General features: G+C 57.6%; 1 protein-coding gene across 1 annotated transcript in view; it reads right to left on the reverse strand.

Moving 5' to 3' along the window:
- Window positions 1-1021: 1021 nt before the first annotated feature.
- The window catches only part of Inpp5a (inositol polyphosphate-5-phosphatase, 40kDa), a 102575-nt gene continuing 84899 nt past the window's right edge, over window positions 1022-18697 (reverse strand). The window contains exons 15-19 of the mRNA XM_013021871.1: window positions 13460-13533; window positions 5468-5579; window positions 3106-3174; window positions 2381-2468; window positions 1022-2293 (exon numbers count right to left, since the gene is read on the reverse strand). Coding sequence (XP_012877325.1) covers window positions 2388-2468; window positions 3106-3174; window positions 5468-5579; window positions 13460-13533 — 336 coding nt within the window. The 3' untranslated portion in view covers window positions 1022-2293; window positions 2381-2387. The remainder of the gene's footprint in view (window positions 2294-2380; window positions 2469-3105; window positions 3175-5467; window positions 5580-13459; window positions 13534-18697) is intronic.

Consider the following 18697-nt stretch of genomic DNA (forward strand, 5'->3'; position numbering starts at 1 on the left):
CGGTGCCCGGAGGAGCCCACGGCGGCCCCGCGGCAGGTACGTCCTCCCTCCCCGCACCCCTTAACGCACCAGGCCCGCGTCCTTGGTGGCCCCCGAATATGGGCAGAACGCCGGTGCGGGCGCGCGGAGCCCGCGGGGAGCCGCCCGGCCGAGAGCCCGGTGCCGCTGGAGAAGCCGAACCGAGCATGGCAAGTCGGCCCGGCGCGCACGGAGGGGCTGCAGCCTGAGCGCCACGCGGCCCCCAAAACCACCGTTTCCATCCAAACACCTGTGCCCACCTGGAGCGGCTCACAAACCCCACTGCGACCAACTCTGGAAGGGCCCCGGCCGCGGGGGAGGGCCTTCCCTTCCGGGGAGCCCCTGGAGCTATGGAACATTTCCGTTGGCTCCAAGGTGTGATTTCCCAGGCCAAAACCCACTTGCTCCCTCTGTTCCTGGGCCCACGGGTATTCCACAGGTGCTCTGTAGCAGATTTAAGCCTTGAGTTGCAATATCGTCTATTAAGTACAGGTTGATCCAAACTTTCTGAGACTGGAATTCTGAAGGTGTTTATGAGAAAAGCGGACGTCTGCAGTTTTGTTTAGCATTTCCCCCATAGTTGTATCACTAGGTGACGTTTCTTTGGGGTCACTGAAACCAAATCTGTGTGCGTGCGCGTGTATGTTTGTGCATGCATCTGCTGGGTTCTGGGGCTTGAACTCAGGGTCTGGGTGTTGTCCCTTAGCTAATTTTCTTAAGGGTGAGCTATATCTCAGCTAAAGGTAAGATCAGAGGAGTTAATTTCATTTTAAGTTTGTTTTTGTTTTTGGAAAGCAAACCACTTATTACCTCCATTACAAATGCTGAGGGACAAGCCTTTTTCCTGATAGAGAAAAGTTCAAGAACTGGTTCTCTGACAGTCAGTGCCAGTGAAATGCTAGGATTCAGGAGCCAGAGCACAAACAACAGGGCACAAAGGAAGCCACTAGCAGAACTTAGCATTTCAAAGACGGGAAAGGGGGGCAGGAGACAAAGCAGCAGGAACTGTTTTCACCAGGATCAATTTTATTGCTTAGGAACCGGGCAGTCTCTTCCAAAGGCCTTCAGAAGAAGGATGCAGCGGAAACCAGACAATCTCCAGTGGTGGCCGAGATGTGGCATGTTGACAAGCATAGACCACAGCACTGCGCAGACCGGACCACACCTCCCAAGCCCAGGCCGGCCTGCGGACACCAAGTGACTCTCCAGGGTAGTGATTCCCACAGAAACACGCGAACTCACGCCTCCGCCCGGTCCAGGAACTGTAGTGTTCAGAAGTAAATCAATAAACGCACGCTGTGTCTCTTTTGGCAACAGGCTCTGCGGCTGCCTTCCGCGCGGTACTCAGTGCTGGGAGCCGAGTGTGGGCAGCAGGCCACCCGCAGCCCCGCAGGCCGGCAGCCACAGGCAGCCCAGCGTCCCTTGACACACGGCCCATGCTGGAAGCGATCCGTGGGAAGCGGACGAGGCTATTTCTAACTCTCCCACTAGATTATGGTTTTATGTAGGATACTTGGCACCATAAAACGGTAACAAAAGACAAAATGGTTTACAAAATTCTTAAAAGGTACACCAGGCTAGCTACAAACTTCACATTCAGTTCTTAATCTTACACAGAGGAAGGCAGCGGAGTGACAAGGGCGGGGACCTGGGTAGTGGGGCCATTTCTCCGGCACTGCAGGTCCTCCGTCTGGGAACTGGTGTTGGCGTGTGTCACTCAACTGCTGCCTCAGTCTACCTGCCGATGGGACACGCGTGCACTCATACTGGAAAGTATATTCAGCGTAAGTTTTGGTAAGATTTATAAATTATTTTAAAAAGTATATATTTATATGTATTTATATATATAAAAATGGAAAGCAGCTGCAGTGTGATTCAGAGGCCATGTCACATGGCAGTAGAGTCAGACCACGGGCCCCACCCCCGCCGGGCAAGGGCCCCGGCTCCCGGGCTCTACACTGGAGAAGCTCCTCCACAGACACTCAGGACAAATGGAAAAGTGTGAGTCTAAAATACAGAATCTCTGCTTGTCTATTAGAGTTTTGGCAATAGGACTGTGACTTATTTAAAAACCCAGCATGTCTACTTAATGTCACACGAACAGACACAATGGTGAGGTATGTGAGGCTCCACAGGCTGCGGAGGCTGAAGCGAAGTGTGGGCCGGCGTCTGGCAGGCAACGCTGGGCAGGGACCGGTGGCGGCTGGAGTAGCTTTGATACACTGCTACAGGGAGGGCTCACCGAGCGCCCGGTCCTGGCGCTGGCTCCTCTTTCCTGAAGGGAGACGAGTCGTTCATTAAGGGAGCAAACACACCAGGAAAAGCTGCAGAAAGGAGAACTAAGGGAAGGAGCCATATTTACCAACACGTCACTGCACGACACAACACTTGTGCACATGGGCGTGAGGTTTACCTGCCCCGGGTGCGATTCGGAAGGCCAGGAACACGGGCTGCAGCGGGGAGAAGAAAGGGTGTCAGCAGGCAGGCCACGGGCCCACAAGTCTCCTGGAGGCTGGGGCGGAGTCCACGGGAGGAGACTGGGTGTGCACAGGCAGCACGGAGCACAGGATGTGGACGAGACCGCCTGAGCCGTGAGAGGCTTCAGATAGCCTTCGTGTTCACAGGGAAGGTGCTCAGGCAAAAAGGATGTCAGTGCTGGGTGCAGCGCAGCGGGGAGGGGTGCGTCCACCCGGCAGGGTCGCATGGACCCCTCCACACCGCTGGGTCTGCAGGGCTGCCCGCCCCCAGGCCGTCGGTACAGACGTCCAGTGCCCGTCCCAAGCAACCGGGCCCATGGGACACCTATTTATCACTCTGACTGGCTGACCTGAGTGCAGCACAGAGCCCTAACCAGTCTTCAAAAACAACCAGTCGAGACACGGTGTTTTACGAACAATGGCGTGATGAATTTTCTATTACAACTAGTCATTTTGCCATCCTCCCCCCAACTCATCTGTCCCTCAGTATTTTATTAAAATTAAATAAACACAATCTAACTTGGCTTGCAGCTAGGCTAGGGAGGTGAGAGCCCGCACCCTGCCTTCCTGCCAGCCATCCGCCCGGGCCTGGTTCAACAAGGCGGCTTACCTTGTGGTCTCCCATGCAGACGTTGGGTCCAATGTGGTCGTAGGTGGCCACCTTGTCCTCACTCTCTGACTGGAAGCAAACAGAGAGCAGCATGGTAGGTTGGGGTACACTACGTGCCACTGGGGGATAACAGGTAGGGTTGCAGGGCACACTGGGTGGGTCTGACAAGTGGGGGAGCTGGCCCTGGACAGGCCTGGCCAGGCACCGCAGCTGACCTCTGCTGCCGCAGCATCACACCCCCTGCCCGGGGCTCCCTGTCTGCTGAGCTCTGCACCGGCAGGTGTGGCCGCTCACCCGCTGCACTCGGCCCCACTCCGAGCCTCCTGGCCAAGGGGCTTCACTAACTACAGCAGCATGTCCATTTCCTGCCTTCTGTTTACATTCGTTGACAGCCTGCTCGGTGAACCCAGAGCTCCCCACGCAGGAGCACAGGTGCCGGATGCCACGCACAAGGCCACGCTGCACCTGGATGAGCAGGGCCACGCTCCGGCGGCACCGGCAGGCTTCGGTACTTTGGGCGATGTCAAGGTTTGCTGCCGGCAATCAGTCAGCTCCGAGCAGGCTGAAGTTTTATATCCACAGCTGAAGCTTCCAAGACGATAAAGTTAACACTGAATTATCTTTAATGCAGTAGGAAGCTTAAGGTCAGATTTACTTTCCAGCATGGTTTCCTGCCAGAAAGTATAGAAACATAACCTTCGGCCCCGCACGCACAAACACCTTCCAATCTTTCAGGAGTGCAGGGACATCCATCAAACTCGGCGTGGTAATTTACAAGGCAGCATAAAATTGTGGATTTTCAGCTGCATAATCTTTGGACAGGTAAACAAATGACAGCAGGGCGCAGGCAGGACCCGGCACACCTCGCCAAGCACGCAGCGCCGCGGCACGCTGCCTTCGCTGTTCTGGAGCGCGGTGGGGGTGCCGGAGCGTGGCGTGATGGATGGCACCTCGAGGCTGCTCCCAGCCCCGCCTGCCCCCCTCCATGCCCGCCGCTGGCTGGAGTCCAGGCAAGGCCCGTGGGACTCCCGCTCCACGGTCCTTAGGGGCCAGGAAAGCTTTGCCCTCTGCTCAGAGGAAGAGCAGAGCCAGGCTTCCCACTGTGACTGTGAAGCCAGCACCCGGGGCAGGTGAACACACGAGCAGTCGGTTCAAAGGCTGCCCTCTGTGGAGCTGTGTTTGGACTCCGCACAGCCGCCAGGCCCCCAGTAGCTTTCTACCACCAACTCAAGCCCGCACCGTGTCCTTGCAGGCTTGTCACGAAGCGTAGCGTTTGTGGTTCTAGGTGTTTGCCTCCTGGACGATGCAGTCTCTGTTCTCCCCCGCTGGGCTCCTGGTCAGGCAGGCGACCCATAGCGAGGCAGCCAGTGTGCAAGTCCACCACCTGCCTCCTCCACGTGGCGTGTGCATCAGTCCAGGCCGGGAGGGGAGGCTCATGCCCAGCTTGCCCTGGGTCTGCGGGTTCCTGGCTAGCACCGGCTCAGGCTTGCATGGAGCCCACACGGGTGAGCAGGCTGGACACTTGGCAGGGCACTGGCAGGAGGGCTGCCCAAGGCCCTGGCCCAGCCCACCTCACTCGAGTCCTGCAGACCTAAGTGGGGAGCACCACACTCCTGCCTCCACCCTCCCCTGCAGAGCGCTCTGGGAGAGCAGGTGGAGACGGGGAGGGCCAGGCCTCTGGAGGATGCAGCGGGGGAGGGCAGCAGGGACACAGATGGAGAAGCTCAGGGCAACTGGACTGACCTGGCATGGGGGGGCAGGGGTTGGTGAGGACGCTCTCAGACATGCTGGGACTGGGCTGTGGGGACAGGGCGCTGGAGCACAGAGCTCCAGGCTCACAGCTACCCACATCTCCTGGTCCTGCTAACCCCAGACCAGGCTGGGTTGGACCCTCGGCTCCGCATGGTGAGCAGCAAGATGTCTGTGCTGTGGGGCCCACTGTGTGCCCAGCATGTGCTGTGGGGCCCACTGTGTGCCCACTGCTGACAAGCCGACACAAACCGAACTCTTCTGAAAACACCCCTTTGGGTTAAAACATGGGAGAGAATGGAATCCCCTGGTAACCCTATGAAAGTGGGCAAGTTCCCAGCTCTGAGAACACCATGGTCCCCCCAGGCCTGTCCAGCCCAGATGCAAGCCTGGGTCTCACAGCCGGAGCAAGGGAGAGGACGGAGGCTCTGCCGCCCTCCGAGGCCATGGGCTCCACAGGTCTGACAGACTGTAAGGTGGTGGCCCTCCCCCTCCCCCTCGTCCCCTCCTCTCCCTCCCCGGCCTGAGCAAGGACCAGTGCGAGGTCAGTGCTCACCCAGGAGGGTGGCGTGCCGCCCACATGGCCGTAGAGCTGTTCTCGGCCTCCACTGACCTTGAGCACCAGCTCCTTGGCAGACAAGGACATGAGGATGCGGTCACACCACGCCGGGCAGCGGGTGCTCATGTACTGCTGGCCCTGGCTGGGGTCCTCGCTGTACGGGTAGCTGTGGAGACAAAGAGGCGGTTTTAGGCGCACCCTCACCCTGGCCGTCCTTGGGTCCAGAAGGAAGGACCACGCTGTCCAAGGAGAGAGTGCACACAGACCCTCCACGGCAGCCACTGGCACAACCTGTCTTCACGGCAAACCCGGCTCTCCTCCAGTGCTGCTACGGGCAGCTCAGGCCCGGCGTCCACTCACTCTGCTGACCACAGTTCCTATCAGGCATGACCATGGGGGTCACTGTCCATGGCTTGCTGCCCCTGAGACCCTGTTCAGCCCTTTGAAGGTGGGGCTCCAGCCAGTGACCACTGCCTTCTTGCTGGGTCTTCTGACCATCGCAGTGAGCCCTCCCCACCTCACCCTGTTCAGCCCTTTGAAGGTGGGGCTCCAGCCAGTGACTGCTGCCTTCTTGCTGGGTCTTCTGACCATTGCAGTGAGCCCTCCCCACCTCACCCTGTTCAGCCCTTTGAAGGTGGGGCTCCAGCCAGTGACCGCTGCCTTCTTGCTGGGTCTTCTGACCATCGCAGTGAGCCCTCCCCACCTCACCCTGTCCATGCCACAGGTACACACCACCTCACCCACGGGGTCAGTCTGGCATAGCTCAGCCTGGCCCGGGGTGTCCCCACGGGCACTGCCCGCCTCCACACACCACAACCCCTGGGTAGAGTCCTCACGCAGGCAGACAATCCAGATCTGAGGAGACCACATGTCTTATGTCTACGTCTGGGGAGAGTAGCCCTGGTTCAGGACGCAGCGTCCTGTCAGAGCTGTGTGCAGTGTCAGAGCTGTGTGCAGTGTCAGAGCTGTGTGCAGTGTCCTGTCAGAGCTGTGTGCAGTGTCAGAGCTATGTGCAGTGTCAGAGCTGTGTGCGGTGTCCTGTCAGAGCTGTGTGCAGTGTCAGAGCTGTGTGCAGTGTCAGAGCCGTGTGCAGTGTCAGAGCCGTGTGCAGTGTCAGAGCCGTGTGCAGTGTCAGAGCTGTGTGCAGTGTCAGAGCTGTGTGCGGTGTCCTGTCAGAGCTGTGTGCAGTGTCAGAGCTGTGTGCAGTGTCCTGTCAGAGCTGTGTGCAGTGTCGAGCAGAGCTGTGTGCGGTGTCCTGTCAGAGCTGTGTGCGGTGTCCTGTCAGAGCTGTGTGCGGTGTCCTGTCAGAGCTGAGTGCAGTGTCAGAGCTGTGTGCAGTGTCCTGTCAGAGCATGGAGCAGTGTCCTGTCAGAGCAGGAAGCAGTGTCATCTCAGAGGCTGTCCCGGTGAGTACCAACTCACCCCACATGGGCATTGTGCTTAGACTGTGCTGTAGTAACAAGTGAGCTCCCCTGAGAACAACTGGTCTGGTGTGGGCACCTCAGGGCTTTTTGACAGGTCCAGCCTGGGAAGGGCACTGCACTGGATGCCACTAGGGAGGGCACTGTAGGGCTCTTTGCCTAGGTCTGTCTTCCCTACCCCAGGGCGTCCACAGTGCTTTTAGGGCCTTCGATGTCTAGACCCTGCACAACCATCCTTTTAGTCGAATGTTCCTCTCTGGTCGCCCAAAGCCAACAGTGTTGAGGAGGGTGTCCTAGCCCCACAAGTCTGCTGTCCTTAGTAGAAGGAATGAGGCTGTTTTCCAGTCTGAAGCTGTCAGAGCTCCTGTCAGGGTTAATTGTGGTCCTTCGCCTCCTGCAAGCCCAGCCACGCTCTTGCTGGTCTCCCCGATGTGATACCTTGTAGAATGCACTTCCTGCCTGTTCACCAAGGGGGAGCCCACAAACATTCACAGGAGCTGTAGCCTTGGTCTCTCAAAGGACTAAAGACCTTACCTGGTGTTTGCTTACATGGTATTTTTAAAGAATACTGAAATGGCAGGTTCACTTGCTAAGTGTTTCTCTACCCTGGGCATGGATTCTGGAGAAATGAACCTTGACCCCTGGTAGAAGCTGCCTGTCTGGGACTCAGGCTGGGCCCCACATGGGATGGAGGAGCATGCAGGTGACAGACAGTGTGTCAGTGCAAGGGACAGGGTGGAGGAGCGTGCAGGTGACAGACAGTGTGTCAGTGCAAGGGACAGGGTGGAGGTGTTTGCAGGTGACAGACAGTGTGTCAGTGCAAGGGACAGGGTGGAGGTGTTTGCAGGTGATGGAGCCCCAGGCAGGTGCAGGCCAGGTGGGAAGCAGGCAGGATTGCGCAGCAGGGCTTCCCATAGGTAGGCTGGGAGGCCCTCACAGGGGTAGGCAGCAGGGCCAGGCCCAGGCACGGGGCCTTTCCTGGCAGAGAGGCTGATCTTTCCTGGCTTGTCCGCACACCCCGGGACAGCTTCTCACTTCGCTGGCCTCGGCTGTCTACAGCATCCCAGCTGACCCTTCTGTGGGGCCTAGGGAGCCACATGCTGCTCACCGTCTCTGACCCCGTGGCTGTCCCTGTGTCTTCAGACTTGGGTCTGGTGTGCACTTCACACACTGCCAATGTGAGACCAACCTAAACCACCTCACTGCAAAGTGCCAATTTGGAAGGGAATCATCCGGAGCCACCACCCTGCCCTTAGAACCCGGTCTCCCCAGCACAGCTCTGATGCTGAAGCTGCAGTGGGCCCACGGCCCAGGGCCTCAGACACCCCTGACATCATCCTGTCCAGACAAGCTCATGCTAACTTTGCCACCTCCCGAGCAGTGAGGATTATAGTCGCCACACCCGGCTCTGCAGCTCACTTTTACATGCACTTGTAGATGAAGGCATTCTAGTCCCCAAGCACAATCAGCGTGGAATGGCCTGTCTGGATCCCTTCCGTCTGTGAATAAACACAGGACTTTGGACACAGCAGGTCCCCAAGTCAAGGCCAGGAAGTGGATTTCCTGTGTAGATGTTAGAACTCAGCCCAGGGCCCTTGGCACTGCTGGGGCTCAGGACCAACCCCGGCTGCCCAGAGAGGTCCGCAGGTGGACAGGTGTTCTGACCAGGGTCAGAAGCAGGGCCTGGCTGTGTAGGCTGGGGTGCTCTCTGTGCGGGGAACCTGACATCAAAGAATGGAAGCCGACACCACGTAGGAGGCCACCTGGGTCCAGAGGCCGTGCGTCCCATCCCCTCCTACACTCGGAGCCTGTCCACCGGTGATTAATGTGGGCTGCACGGCGCACCACTTATCTGGAAGCAAATCCACGGGTGCGACAGGACAAGCCGGCCCTATCTCGGCCCGCTCGGCTCCCGGGACAATCGCTGTAATTAATTGCAGTGGTGATAAAATTAACAATTACCCACCTGTGCTCCTCAGCTGCCCCCCCCCGGCCCTGCACAGCCTGTCAGGATGCGGGCAGGCACCCCTGCACAGCCCCTCAGGATGCGGGCAGGCACCCCTGCACAGCCCCTCAGGATGGCGGGCAGGCACCCCTGCACAGCCCCTCAGGATGCGGGCAGGCACCCCTGCACAGCCCCTCAGGATGCGGGCAGGCACCCCTGCACAGCCCCTCAGGATGCGGGCAGGCACCCCTGCACAGCCCCTCAGGATGCGGGCAGGCACCCCTGCACAGCCCCTCAGGATGTGGGCAGGCACCCCTGCACTGCACAGCCCCTCAGGATGCGGGCAGGCACCCCTGCACAGCCCGTCAGGATGCAGGCAGGCACCCTGCACAGCCCCTCAGGATGCGGGCAGGCACCCCTGCACAGCCCCTCAGGATGCGGGCAGGCACCCCTGCCAGCCCCTCAGGATGCGGGCAGGCACCCCTGCACAGCCCCTCAGGATGCGGGCAGGCACCCTGCACAGCCCCTCAGGATGTGGGCAGGCACCCCTGCACTGCACAGCCCCTCAGGATGCGGGCAGGCACCCCTGCACAGCCCGTCAGGATGCAGGCAGGCACCCCTGCACAGCCCCTCAGGATGCGGGCAGGCACCCCTGCACAGCCCGTCAGGATGCAGGCAGGCACCCCTGCACAGCCCCTCAGGATGCGGGCAGGCACCCCTGCACAGCCCCTCAGGATGTGGGCAGGCACCCCTATGCTGGCTGATTGTTTGCTTGTCGCTGGCCCAGCCCCAGTGACAAGGCCCAGCCCAGACCTGGTGGCTAGGCTCTGACAGCGTGACCACAGCCTGGTAGCCACCACGCTTGGGAAGCACAAAGCTGGCTGTGTTTGAGTATCGCAGGGAAGGGGGGAGGGGGGAGAGGAGAGCCAGCCCAGTCTGCCATCCAGATGCAACCCCCGCTCCTCTTCAACTACAGGAGGGAGAGCAAGGGGCTGTGCTGTGTCCCTGGGAGAAAGCGGGGAGGGGAGAGGAAGTTCTGTCTGATTTCACCTGCAAAAATGCCCCGGCTCCCTCTCCAGCCCCCGTGCAGCTCCTCTGCGACACTGATCCTTTGAAAGCACCTGCCTGCAAGGGTAATTCACCGTCACCATGTTCCTGACCTACCTGCCCACAGCAAGTGCACTGCTAAAAGAACGCCTACACTCATGGGAGACCCAGAGTCTCAGCGAACATACACATGAGCGTGCATGCACGTGCACACACGTGTGTGTGTGTGTGTGTGTGTGTTGTGTGTTCCAGGGATGGGGCTTCAACTCAGTACCCAGGCACTGTGCCTGAGCTATTTGCTCAAGGTTAGTGCTCTACTCCTTGAGCACCAGTTCCTCTTCTGGCTGTCTTTTGGTCTAGCCTGGGCTGGCTTCAAACTGTAGTCCTTATATTGCAGTCTCTCCTGAGTAGCTGGGATTACAGATGTGTCACCAGCGCCCGGTTTTAAAGACTGCTGAAAGGAAAAAAGAAACAAACCCTAAAACCAAAGAAAAAGAACTGAGCAATAAGAGCAGTGGCTAACTGGAATTACTAAATGGAAGAATTTGGTGGTTGAGTGGCGCCCTGGAGGCGGGGCTAGCGATGCCACGTCAGCCCTGGTTCCCTCACTGCAGCTCCCGGCGCGGCTGTCACTCACCGACCCTCCTCCTCCTCAGCTCCCTCTCCATAGGACAAGCAAGGCTAGAGGGCTGTCCTGCCCCGTCCCACCCCCGCCCTCTTTCACGTCAAAGTGCAAACACACAGAGCTGCGGGCACTGGGTGCCCACGCAGCATGTGGCAGGTCTGTCTGGTCCTGTGGTTTGAGATTTGTCCTCGCAGGGGCAGCAGCCCTGGCAACTCATGCACAGACACGCCCTTCCACCCAGAGTCCTTCCCACTGCCAGTCAGGTAGGCTGTGCAGCATCAGGCTAGTGCTGGGGGAGGGCGGCCAGGGGGAGTGGGGCTCCTCAGGGGTTCAGAGGGAAAGCTGCCCAGCATCACAGCAGCAAGTGGTTTCTGTGCTGCGCCATGAGGTGCAGGCCAAGGTGGAAAAGGAGAGGTGCCACCGTAGAACCAGCAGCACCAGCGGGGCAGCCTGTGGTCTACACATGCCTTGACCAAGCAGTGTGCTTATGCAGTGAGCACCGAGCGTGGTTCCACGGGAGAAGACGCAAGCTCCGCAGAATGTCCTGTGAAGGCCAGGTGTGTCACTGGTGCTGGGGTTTCCACTGGTTGCAGATCGACAGTACATGTGCCACTCTGCAGCATGCATGTGTATGTGCCATGCTGCAGTGCTGGTGTATGCGTGTGTGTCACTCTGCAGTGCTGGTGTGTGTGCCACTCTGCTCTGCTGGTGCGTGTGTGAGCAGCTGCAGTGTTGGTGCGTGTGTGTACCAGTCTGCAGTGCTGGTGTGTGTGCACCACCTCACTCTGCTCTGCTGGTGCGTGTGTGAGCTGCTGCAGTGTTGGTGCGTGTGTGTACCAGTCTGCAGTGCTGGTGTGTGTGTACCACCTCACTCTGCAGTCAGCCTGGTGGACAGTGAGGTCACTGGGGTGGCAGGGTCTCCCAAGGAGGGCACCGGTGACCTGGCTCTCTGGAGAACAACTGATAGTCTTGGCTTCCAAACACAAATCCAAGCTGTCAGGAAAAATCCAGTTTTAGAAAATGCATTTTGTCCCAGGAGCCTGATGGCACTTCCTGTGAAGACCTGTCTGCGGAGGTCGGGGCGTCCTGGCCAAGGGCTGCTGGGCGAGGCACTGACACACAGCACCTGTGGCTCCCAAACCCAGACCCTGCTCCGAGTGGAGGCCAGTGGTTCTCCATGGTCCGAACCCGCCCCGGCAGCAAGGTCTGGAAATCACCACAGGAGGGAGGACAGCCTGGCCTGGGGTGGTCAGCACACTTCCCTCAAGGCCCCGAGGGCTCCCGTCTGGGCACTGGCTGGCTCTACACAGTAGCTGCCACCCACCAAGCCAAACGGCGCATGGCTCACACTGTCATCCTAGCTTCTGTGAAGGCTGAGGTCTGAGAATCAGGATTTGAAGCCAGCCCAGGAAGGAAAGAAGACTCTTCTCTCCAATTAACCACTAAAAAACCCAGAAGCGGAGCTGTGGCTTAAGTGGTAGAGCGTTGAGCATAAAAGGTCAATGACAGTGCCCAGGTCTCAAGTCCAAGTCCCAGGAGTGGCACCAAAATAAATAAGTAAACACATACATACATAAAATAAATAATAAATGTGAAACACTGTTACTCTAACTTTTGGGGGGAAGTAGTTTTGCATTAACATCTTACTCATGCAGAAACAAGATGTCCAGACGTCACAGGGGGAACATGCAGGCCTCCGATGGGAAGTTCTGCACACTGGGCCCAGACCTCAACCCTGCCAAAAGCGGCCACCTGGACAGGCTGGAGGTTTGCGCCAGGCCAGCAGGAGGGCAGGCAGAGCAGGGTGCTGGGCCTAGCTGGCTGCAGGTTGGGAGCCTCAGTGACAGCCAGGATCCCGGGGGTGCTCAGAGCCTTGTTCCCTGGTGACAAGGGATGGAGATGGCTCACAGCAAAGGGCACAAGCGTGCACCAGTGTGCAGGCTCCAAGCCTCACACCACCCGGACCTCTGTGTTTGACACGGCTCCAAGCCTCACACCACCCGGACCTCTGTGTCTGACACGGCTCTACGCATTTCAGCCTGCCTGGGAGAGCTGTTTGGGGGGGCTCAGCTCAAGGCTTCTAAACCAAAGACAAGGGGTCCGCCCGACAGGCCTGGGAGGTCACGAACCCCCAGGTCACGCAGTCCTCAACCAGCCCCGGCTGGTCTGGGTGTCTGCAACCCTCAAAGACACAAGCCGCCCCCTGGGCAGCGGCCCACCACAGAGGGCACAGAGTCCGCTTCCTGTGTGGGACAGGGCCCTCTCCCAACATGGCCATGCTGGGCTACCGGGCACAAAGCGGCCCAGGCAGAGGGTCAAAGGCCAAGTGGCTGTCAGGCTCATTCCAGAGGTACAACTGCGTGTTCGGAGGCAAAGACCCTGTGCTTACTGTCAGGCAAGCACAGAGTGTGCAGGGGTGAAGTGTGCAACGCAGGTGCTACCCATGCAGGCACAGCCCAGTGCCCCGACAACCCAGCATGCTCTGCACCTGGGTGGTGGGATTTGAGGCAGGAGAAGGAAGCCGAGAAGGGCCCAATGAGGCCCGTGCCATGACAGCGTCCCTGTCCCCTGCCACGGCGGCGTTCCTGTCCTGTGAGAACTAGTGCTATTGCTGCAGACTGAAGATTCCATAAATACCAGAACAAAACTCAGTAAACGCCTATCTGCCAGAGGAACACCTCACCCCTCCCGCTCCCCAGCATGGTGGCCAAGGAGATGGCAGCCCCCAGACCCTACCCCTGCAAATCTAACATAACCTACCTTGTACCCTGGAAAAGCACTTTAAAATGAAATTACACAATTTATAAATACTTTCTTTCAGACCATAGAAAGAGAGGGAGGAGGTATAAGTAACACACAATGCATGCATGCACACACATGTACAGAGGCACACGTTCCCACGGACCACACACAGATGCAGAGACACACGCACACACGGAGGCGCAGGCAAGCCAGCCTGAGAGGAAAGATGGGAGGCCGCCCACGCCAGCAGGCACAGTGCTCCTTACCTTGGGGGGAATGAGATGTCCAGTTCATACAGTCTGTCCTTGAAGACAGACAGCTCCTTGTCAAACTCCAAAAGCTAAAGAAAAAGAAGACCAAGTCACTGGCTGTCCTTGCCAGGCCGTGGCAGTCTTTAGAGCTGGGGTAGTTGTGATCCCTGAAGTCAGCAGGGTCAGCCCCACTGCTCTCTCAGCCACTAGGCCACAGAAAGACCCGGGTGCCACTTGGCCGTACGGTGCGGCAGCTGCTTGGGGGTAGGCGTACCTGCAGCTCACCTGAGGCACAGGCAGGTCAGCCCAAGTGGGGCCCTGCAGCCTTCCCCAGCAGAAATGACAGCTCCCACTGTACCCAGAGCAACTCTCTGAATGAATCACAAAAACGGTCCCACAGGTGGGTCCAGCAGCTCATGCCTGCAATTCTAGCCAGCCAAGAGGCAGAGATGGGGGAGATTACGGTTCAAGGCCAGGCTTAGCAGAGTTAGCTAGATTCCATCTCAAAGAATAAGCCAGTCTATAATCCCTGTTACAGGGGAGGAAGAGACAGGGAGAGTATAGGCTCCAAAGAACAAGACCTTATCTGAAAAATAAGACAAAAAGGACTCGGGCTGTGGCTCAAGTGGTAGAGCATCTGCCAAACATGCACAAGGCCCTGAGCTTCCCTCTGTTTGCAGGATTCTGAACCCTCTTTGATCCAATCACGGTTGTTCTGCAGCCATGACATGGGCTGCGCATACAGTCCTGCTGCAAACCTGGCCGTTCCCAGGGTTGCTGTAGGTTCTTCTGCTCACACTTGGTGCTCTAATATTTCACCGTGAGGTAGAACCTCTCCGTCTTCCTGCTCAGGACTGTCTCCTGGTGATCTGTCCCGTGGACAGCTATGGGAACAGAGCCAGGCAGCTCCCATTGGATGAGTGGTAGGCTCTGGCCCGCCCCCCCCTGTCTCTAGAGCTCACTTCGGCCTCGCTCACCCAGAGCTTAAGTGCTGCCCTGGGCCACAACTCAGCCCACTGTCCAGTTCCTAAATCCTTTCTTCTCCTGTGTCCACCCATGACTGTTTTCTGGTGTGCTGATCTTTTTTTTTTTATCACAGTGGGACTCATGTTCATATGCTTTCATCTTTTCAACTGTCGAAAGCTCTAAGACATATTATAAACTATGAAGCTATCATGTGACTGCTGCCAGTGGTTCAACCACTGTCAAGGTTCAGCACCGCCCCTCAGATTGTGGAGGGTGGAGCCGGTCTGTACTCTGCAATGGAGATGTGCAAGGCCATTTCTAGTGACCCAAAGGCAGGCTGCTGTTTGGAAGACCCAGGGATAGGAAACAGCAGGCAAGGCGCCTCAAAGTTATAGCGTGGAGACAGACTCTTCTCCTCTTCTCTTTTCTTTATGCTCTGAAGAAAATTCCCAAGAACCTCACACATTTCCCAGGCCTCACTTCCACAAAGGGCCAGGGCAGAAGCCCTGCTCTGTGTGACTGGTCCCAGCTGCGACTGGACATAGCGAGCCCCTGCTGGCCTCACCACTCCTGCTGGGCAGGGGCCACAGGAACGGCTGGCAGGCTGTGCAGAAGGAACCCCGGACTACTGCACGTGGTCAGAGGAGACCAGGGTCAGGATTCACAAGGGGCCTGTGGGCTGGGCACAGGCTGCCCTGGGGCTCCTTCATCTCGTTCGTGGCACGGAGGAAAGCCTGCAGAAGCTAGCCTCCTGGTCCATCCTGTGCACACAGAAAGCTCCACATGCTGCCTCAGCAGCACCATGGAGACCACAGGGTGACCAGAGCTGTGCCCTGAGCCTCCTTAGCGACCACGCACTCACTGCCCAGTCCACACACACACACTTGCTTTAACGGTCAGGTGAGGCTCAGTGCACGCTGCCTGATGGCATGCTCATCCTCTAAGAAGCCTCCAACAACCCAAAGCCACCTCAGAGCGCCTGCCCAGGCTCAGGGCCTGCTCCTCAAGTGGCCAGGGCCTCAGTCAGGCCTCAGACTGACATGCCAACATGGACACTATCCACTATGGAAAGGACAGTTGTGAGGGCAGGCCTGAAACTTCCAACTAAAAAGCAGACGCACAGCAAACGTGCAAGGCTTTAATAAGCAAAACGTCATGCAAATTACGGGGAATGAAGTGGGAAGGCCTCCGGCTCACACCAGCGCACCATCACACAACAGCTCACACTCAGTGTGCCAACCCCAGGCCAAAGGACATGTCCTGGTGACCTGCCTTTACCACCTGAGGTAACACGCCTTCCATGACGCCCTGCCGCCTTCCCATCACGTGGCTGTCTACACGCCTTCCATGACGCCCTGCTACCTTCCTCATCACGTGGCTGTCTACACGCCCTCATCACGTGGCTGTCTACACGCCTTCCACAGGACGCCCTGCTGCCTTCCCCATCATGTGGCTGTCTACACGCCTTCCATGACGCCCTGCTGCCTTTCCCCATCACGTGGCTGTCTACACGCCTTCCATGATGCCCTGCTGCCTTCCCCATCACGTGGCTGTCTACACGCCTTCCATGACGCCCTGCTGCCTTCCCCATCACGTGGCTGTCTACACGCCTTCCATGACGCCCTGCTACCTTCCCCATCACGTGGCTGTCTACACGCCTTCCATGACGCCCTGCTACCTTCCCCATCACGTGGCTGTCTACACGCCTTCCACAGGACGCCCTGCCGCCTTCCCCATCACGTGGCTGTCTACACGCCTTCCACAGGACGCCCTGCTGCCTTCCCCATCACGTGGCTGTCTACACGCCTTCCACAGGACGCCCTGCCGCCTTCCCCATCACGTGGCTGTCTACACGCCTTCCATGACGCCCTGCCGCCTTCCCCATCACGTGGCTGTCTACACGCCTTCCATGACGCCCTGCTGCCTTCCCCATCACGTGGCTGTCTACACGCCTTCCATGACGCCCTGCAGTGACAAAGTGCCTTTCCCATGCCAGTGCTCACCAGGCATCAGCTGAATGCCAGAAGCTGGCTGGCTTTGAACAAATCCTTCACATTTTTGCCCTCCTGGACTTCCCATCTAATGGGAGTGAGGAAAGTTACTGTGACAGCCACACAGACAGATGTAAACCTGCTCTGCGAGTAGAGGGTGGTCACGTTGGGCCCTGGGCCCTGATCTGTCAGTGGGCTCTGACAGGCCAGCAGAAGCCTCCCCCCATGAATGGCGTGGCGAATGCTGAAGGCTCCAGACTTCCACATCAACATGAAACGATGGGAGTTAAAGCCATTGCTGCCACTGGCACAAAATGCCAGATGTGGCGTCTAACTGAAAATTACTGTTGCCTCTCTGTCGAATTGATCCTTTGTATCTGTTTGAGATTTTTCACAAACACCGTAACCAATTTCACATGTATCTTAAACATTCTTCTTGATTACAAAGTGAAAAGCAGCCAGGCCAGTGTATGGACAATGATAAAGCAGCTGCTGGTCATACGTATCTGTCAGGGGCGTCCCAGCTGCACAAATTCCACAGTTGTTGCAGAGACTGCACTGATAAAGAAAAAAGAGCCTAGAAAATCAATGCGCCTGAGCTGGGTGGTTGCTAACCACACAGACAACATCTCCATCCAACAGGCCCAGCACCTCAAGATTCCCAAGCCCTGCCCTGGGACAGCGAAGGAAAATTTAATCTCTCCAAACCCTCACCAGGGCACTCCATCCTGCATCCCTGACAGCCACACTTACAATTAATTATACAATTTCGATGGGAATATCGACTAAACAAAGCTATAAATCATAGAAAAAGTCAATAGGCATGGACACATTCAATCATGTCCCGGCCAATGATTACTACTCTTAAAATACAATAATTATTTTCAGAAGCCAGCTTGAATTAAATTTCTGTCAGACAAGTACAAGACCGGTGGTTGATGAAGGGTGCGATGGGTTTTGGGGCAGAGTCTGGCACAGGTGCATCCATCTACGCAGGGCAGCTTGCTTCCAGTGTTTGTGGGACCACGTGGATGGCCAGACCGTGAGAATGAGATGATCTCTGTGCTCACTAGGCCGTTTATTTTGCCCCTCCCGGCTGATTCTGAACAGCAGAGACCTCACACAGGGAACCTCCAGGGCCGGCTGGTGTGTTGGGGGACCCTGGGCGCCTCTGGAGGTGTGTGCCTCAGGACTGGATGGCCACGCTGAGTCCAAACCCCATGCTCTGCCTGTGAGGCAGAGCTGCCCCAACCCGGGGCTCCCCACCTGAGTCCAAACCCCATGCTCTGCCTGTGAGGCAGAGCTGCCCCAACCCGGGGCTCCCCACCTGAGTCCAAACCCCATGCTCTGCCTGTGAGGCAGAGCTGCCCCAACCCGGGGCTCCCCATCTTTCCACGCGGGCACAGGTCCTTCCCAAACCACCCCTGGAAACTCTCCTCTATTCCAACGCAGCCTCAAGATAACAAGTTCTCTTGAGTGTTCAAATGGATGTTCTTTTCATATGTCACACTGCATACACAGAATGTTACTGGGTACAGTAGAACAGGGTCAATCTGCTAAGAGAACCACACAGCCTTTGGACCCACAGAAGACACCCCCAGAAAGGTGTGTGTGTGTGTGTGTGTGTGTGTGTGCATGTGCTCACATGCCGGTTTGGGGATTGAACTCAGGGCTGGGCACCATCCCTAAACTTAGGTGCTCAACCATTTGAGTCCCTTCTGGCTTTTGGGGGGCTTAATTGGAGACCAGAGTCTCACAGACTTCTCTGCCTGGGCTGGCTTTGAATTGTGACCCTCAGATCTCAGCCTCCTGAGTTGCTAGGATTACAGGCCTGAGCTACAAGCTCTGCACCAGCTCAAGTTGTCTCCCCTCAGTTACTGGAGCCTGCTCACAGTGACCACAGTGTTCTGTCCCTATGGCTCCAGCGCTGTCCCGGACCCTCCACTTGCTTCCTGCTTGAACACCATTTTCCAGGCTCTACTGGGAGTCCCAGAACACCCCACCTCCCAAAGGCTGTCCTCTGCTGGAGTGCAGGACACTGTCCTGTTCAAGCAGACAGTAGGAAGGATGGCGTGGCACTGCTCCACAAGTAAGACTCCCCAGTGGACTGCAGAGATGAGTGTGTGGAGGGGGCACTGTGACCCAGGGGGGCGGAGGGAGGAAGAGGAGGAGGAAGAGGTACTGTGACCCCAGGGGGGGTAAGGAGGAAGTGGAGGGGGCACTGTGACCCCAGGGGGGCGGAGGGAGGAAGAGGAGGAGGAAGAGGTACTGTGACCCCAGGGGGGGTGAGGAGGAA

The sequence above is a fragment of the Dipodomys ordii genome, unplaced genomic scaffold (assembly GCF_000151885.1).
Source record: "Dipodomys ordii isolate 6190 unplaced genomic scaffold, Dord_2.0 Scaffold58, whole genome shotgun sequence".
In the NCBI taxonomy this organism is placed as follows: domain Eukaryota; kingdom Metazoa; phylum Chordata; class Mammalia; order Rodentia; family Heteromyidae; genus Dipodomys; species Dipodomys ordii.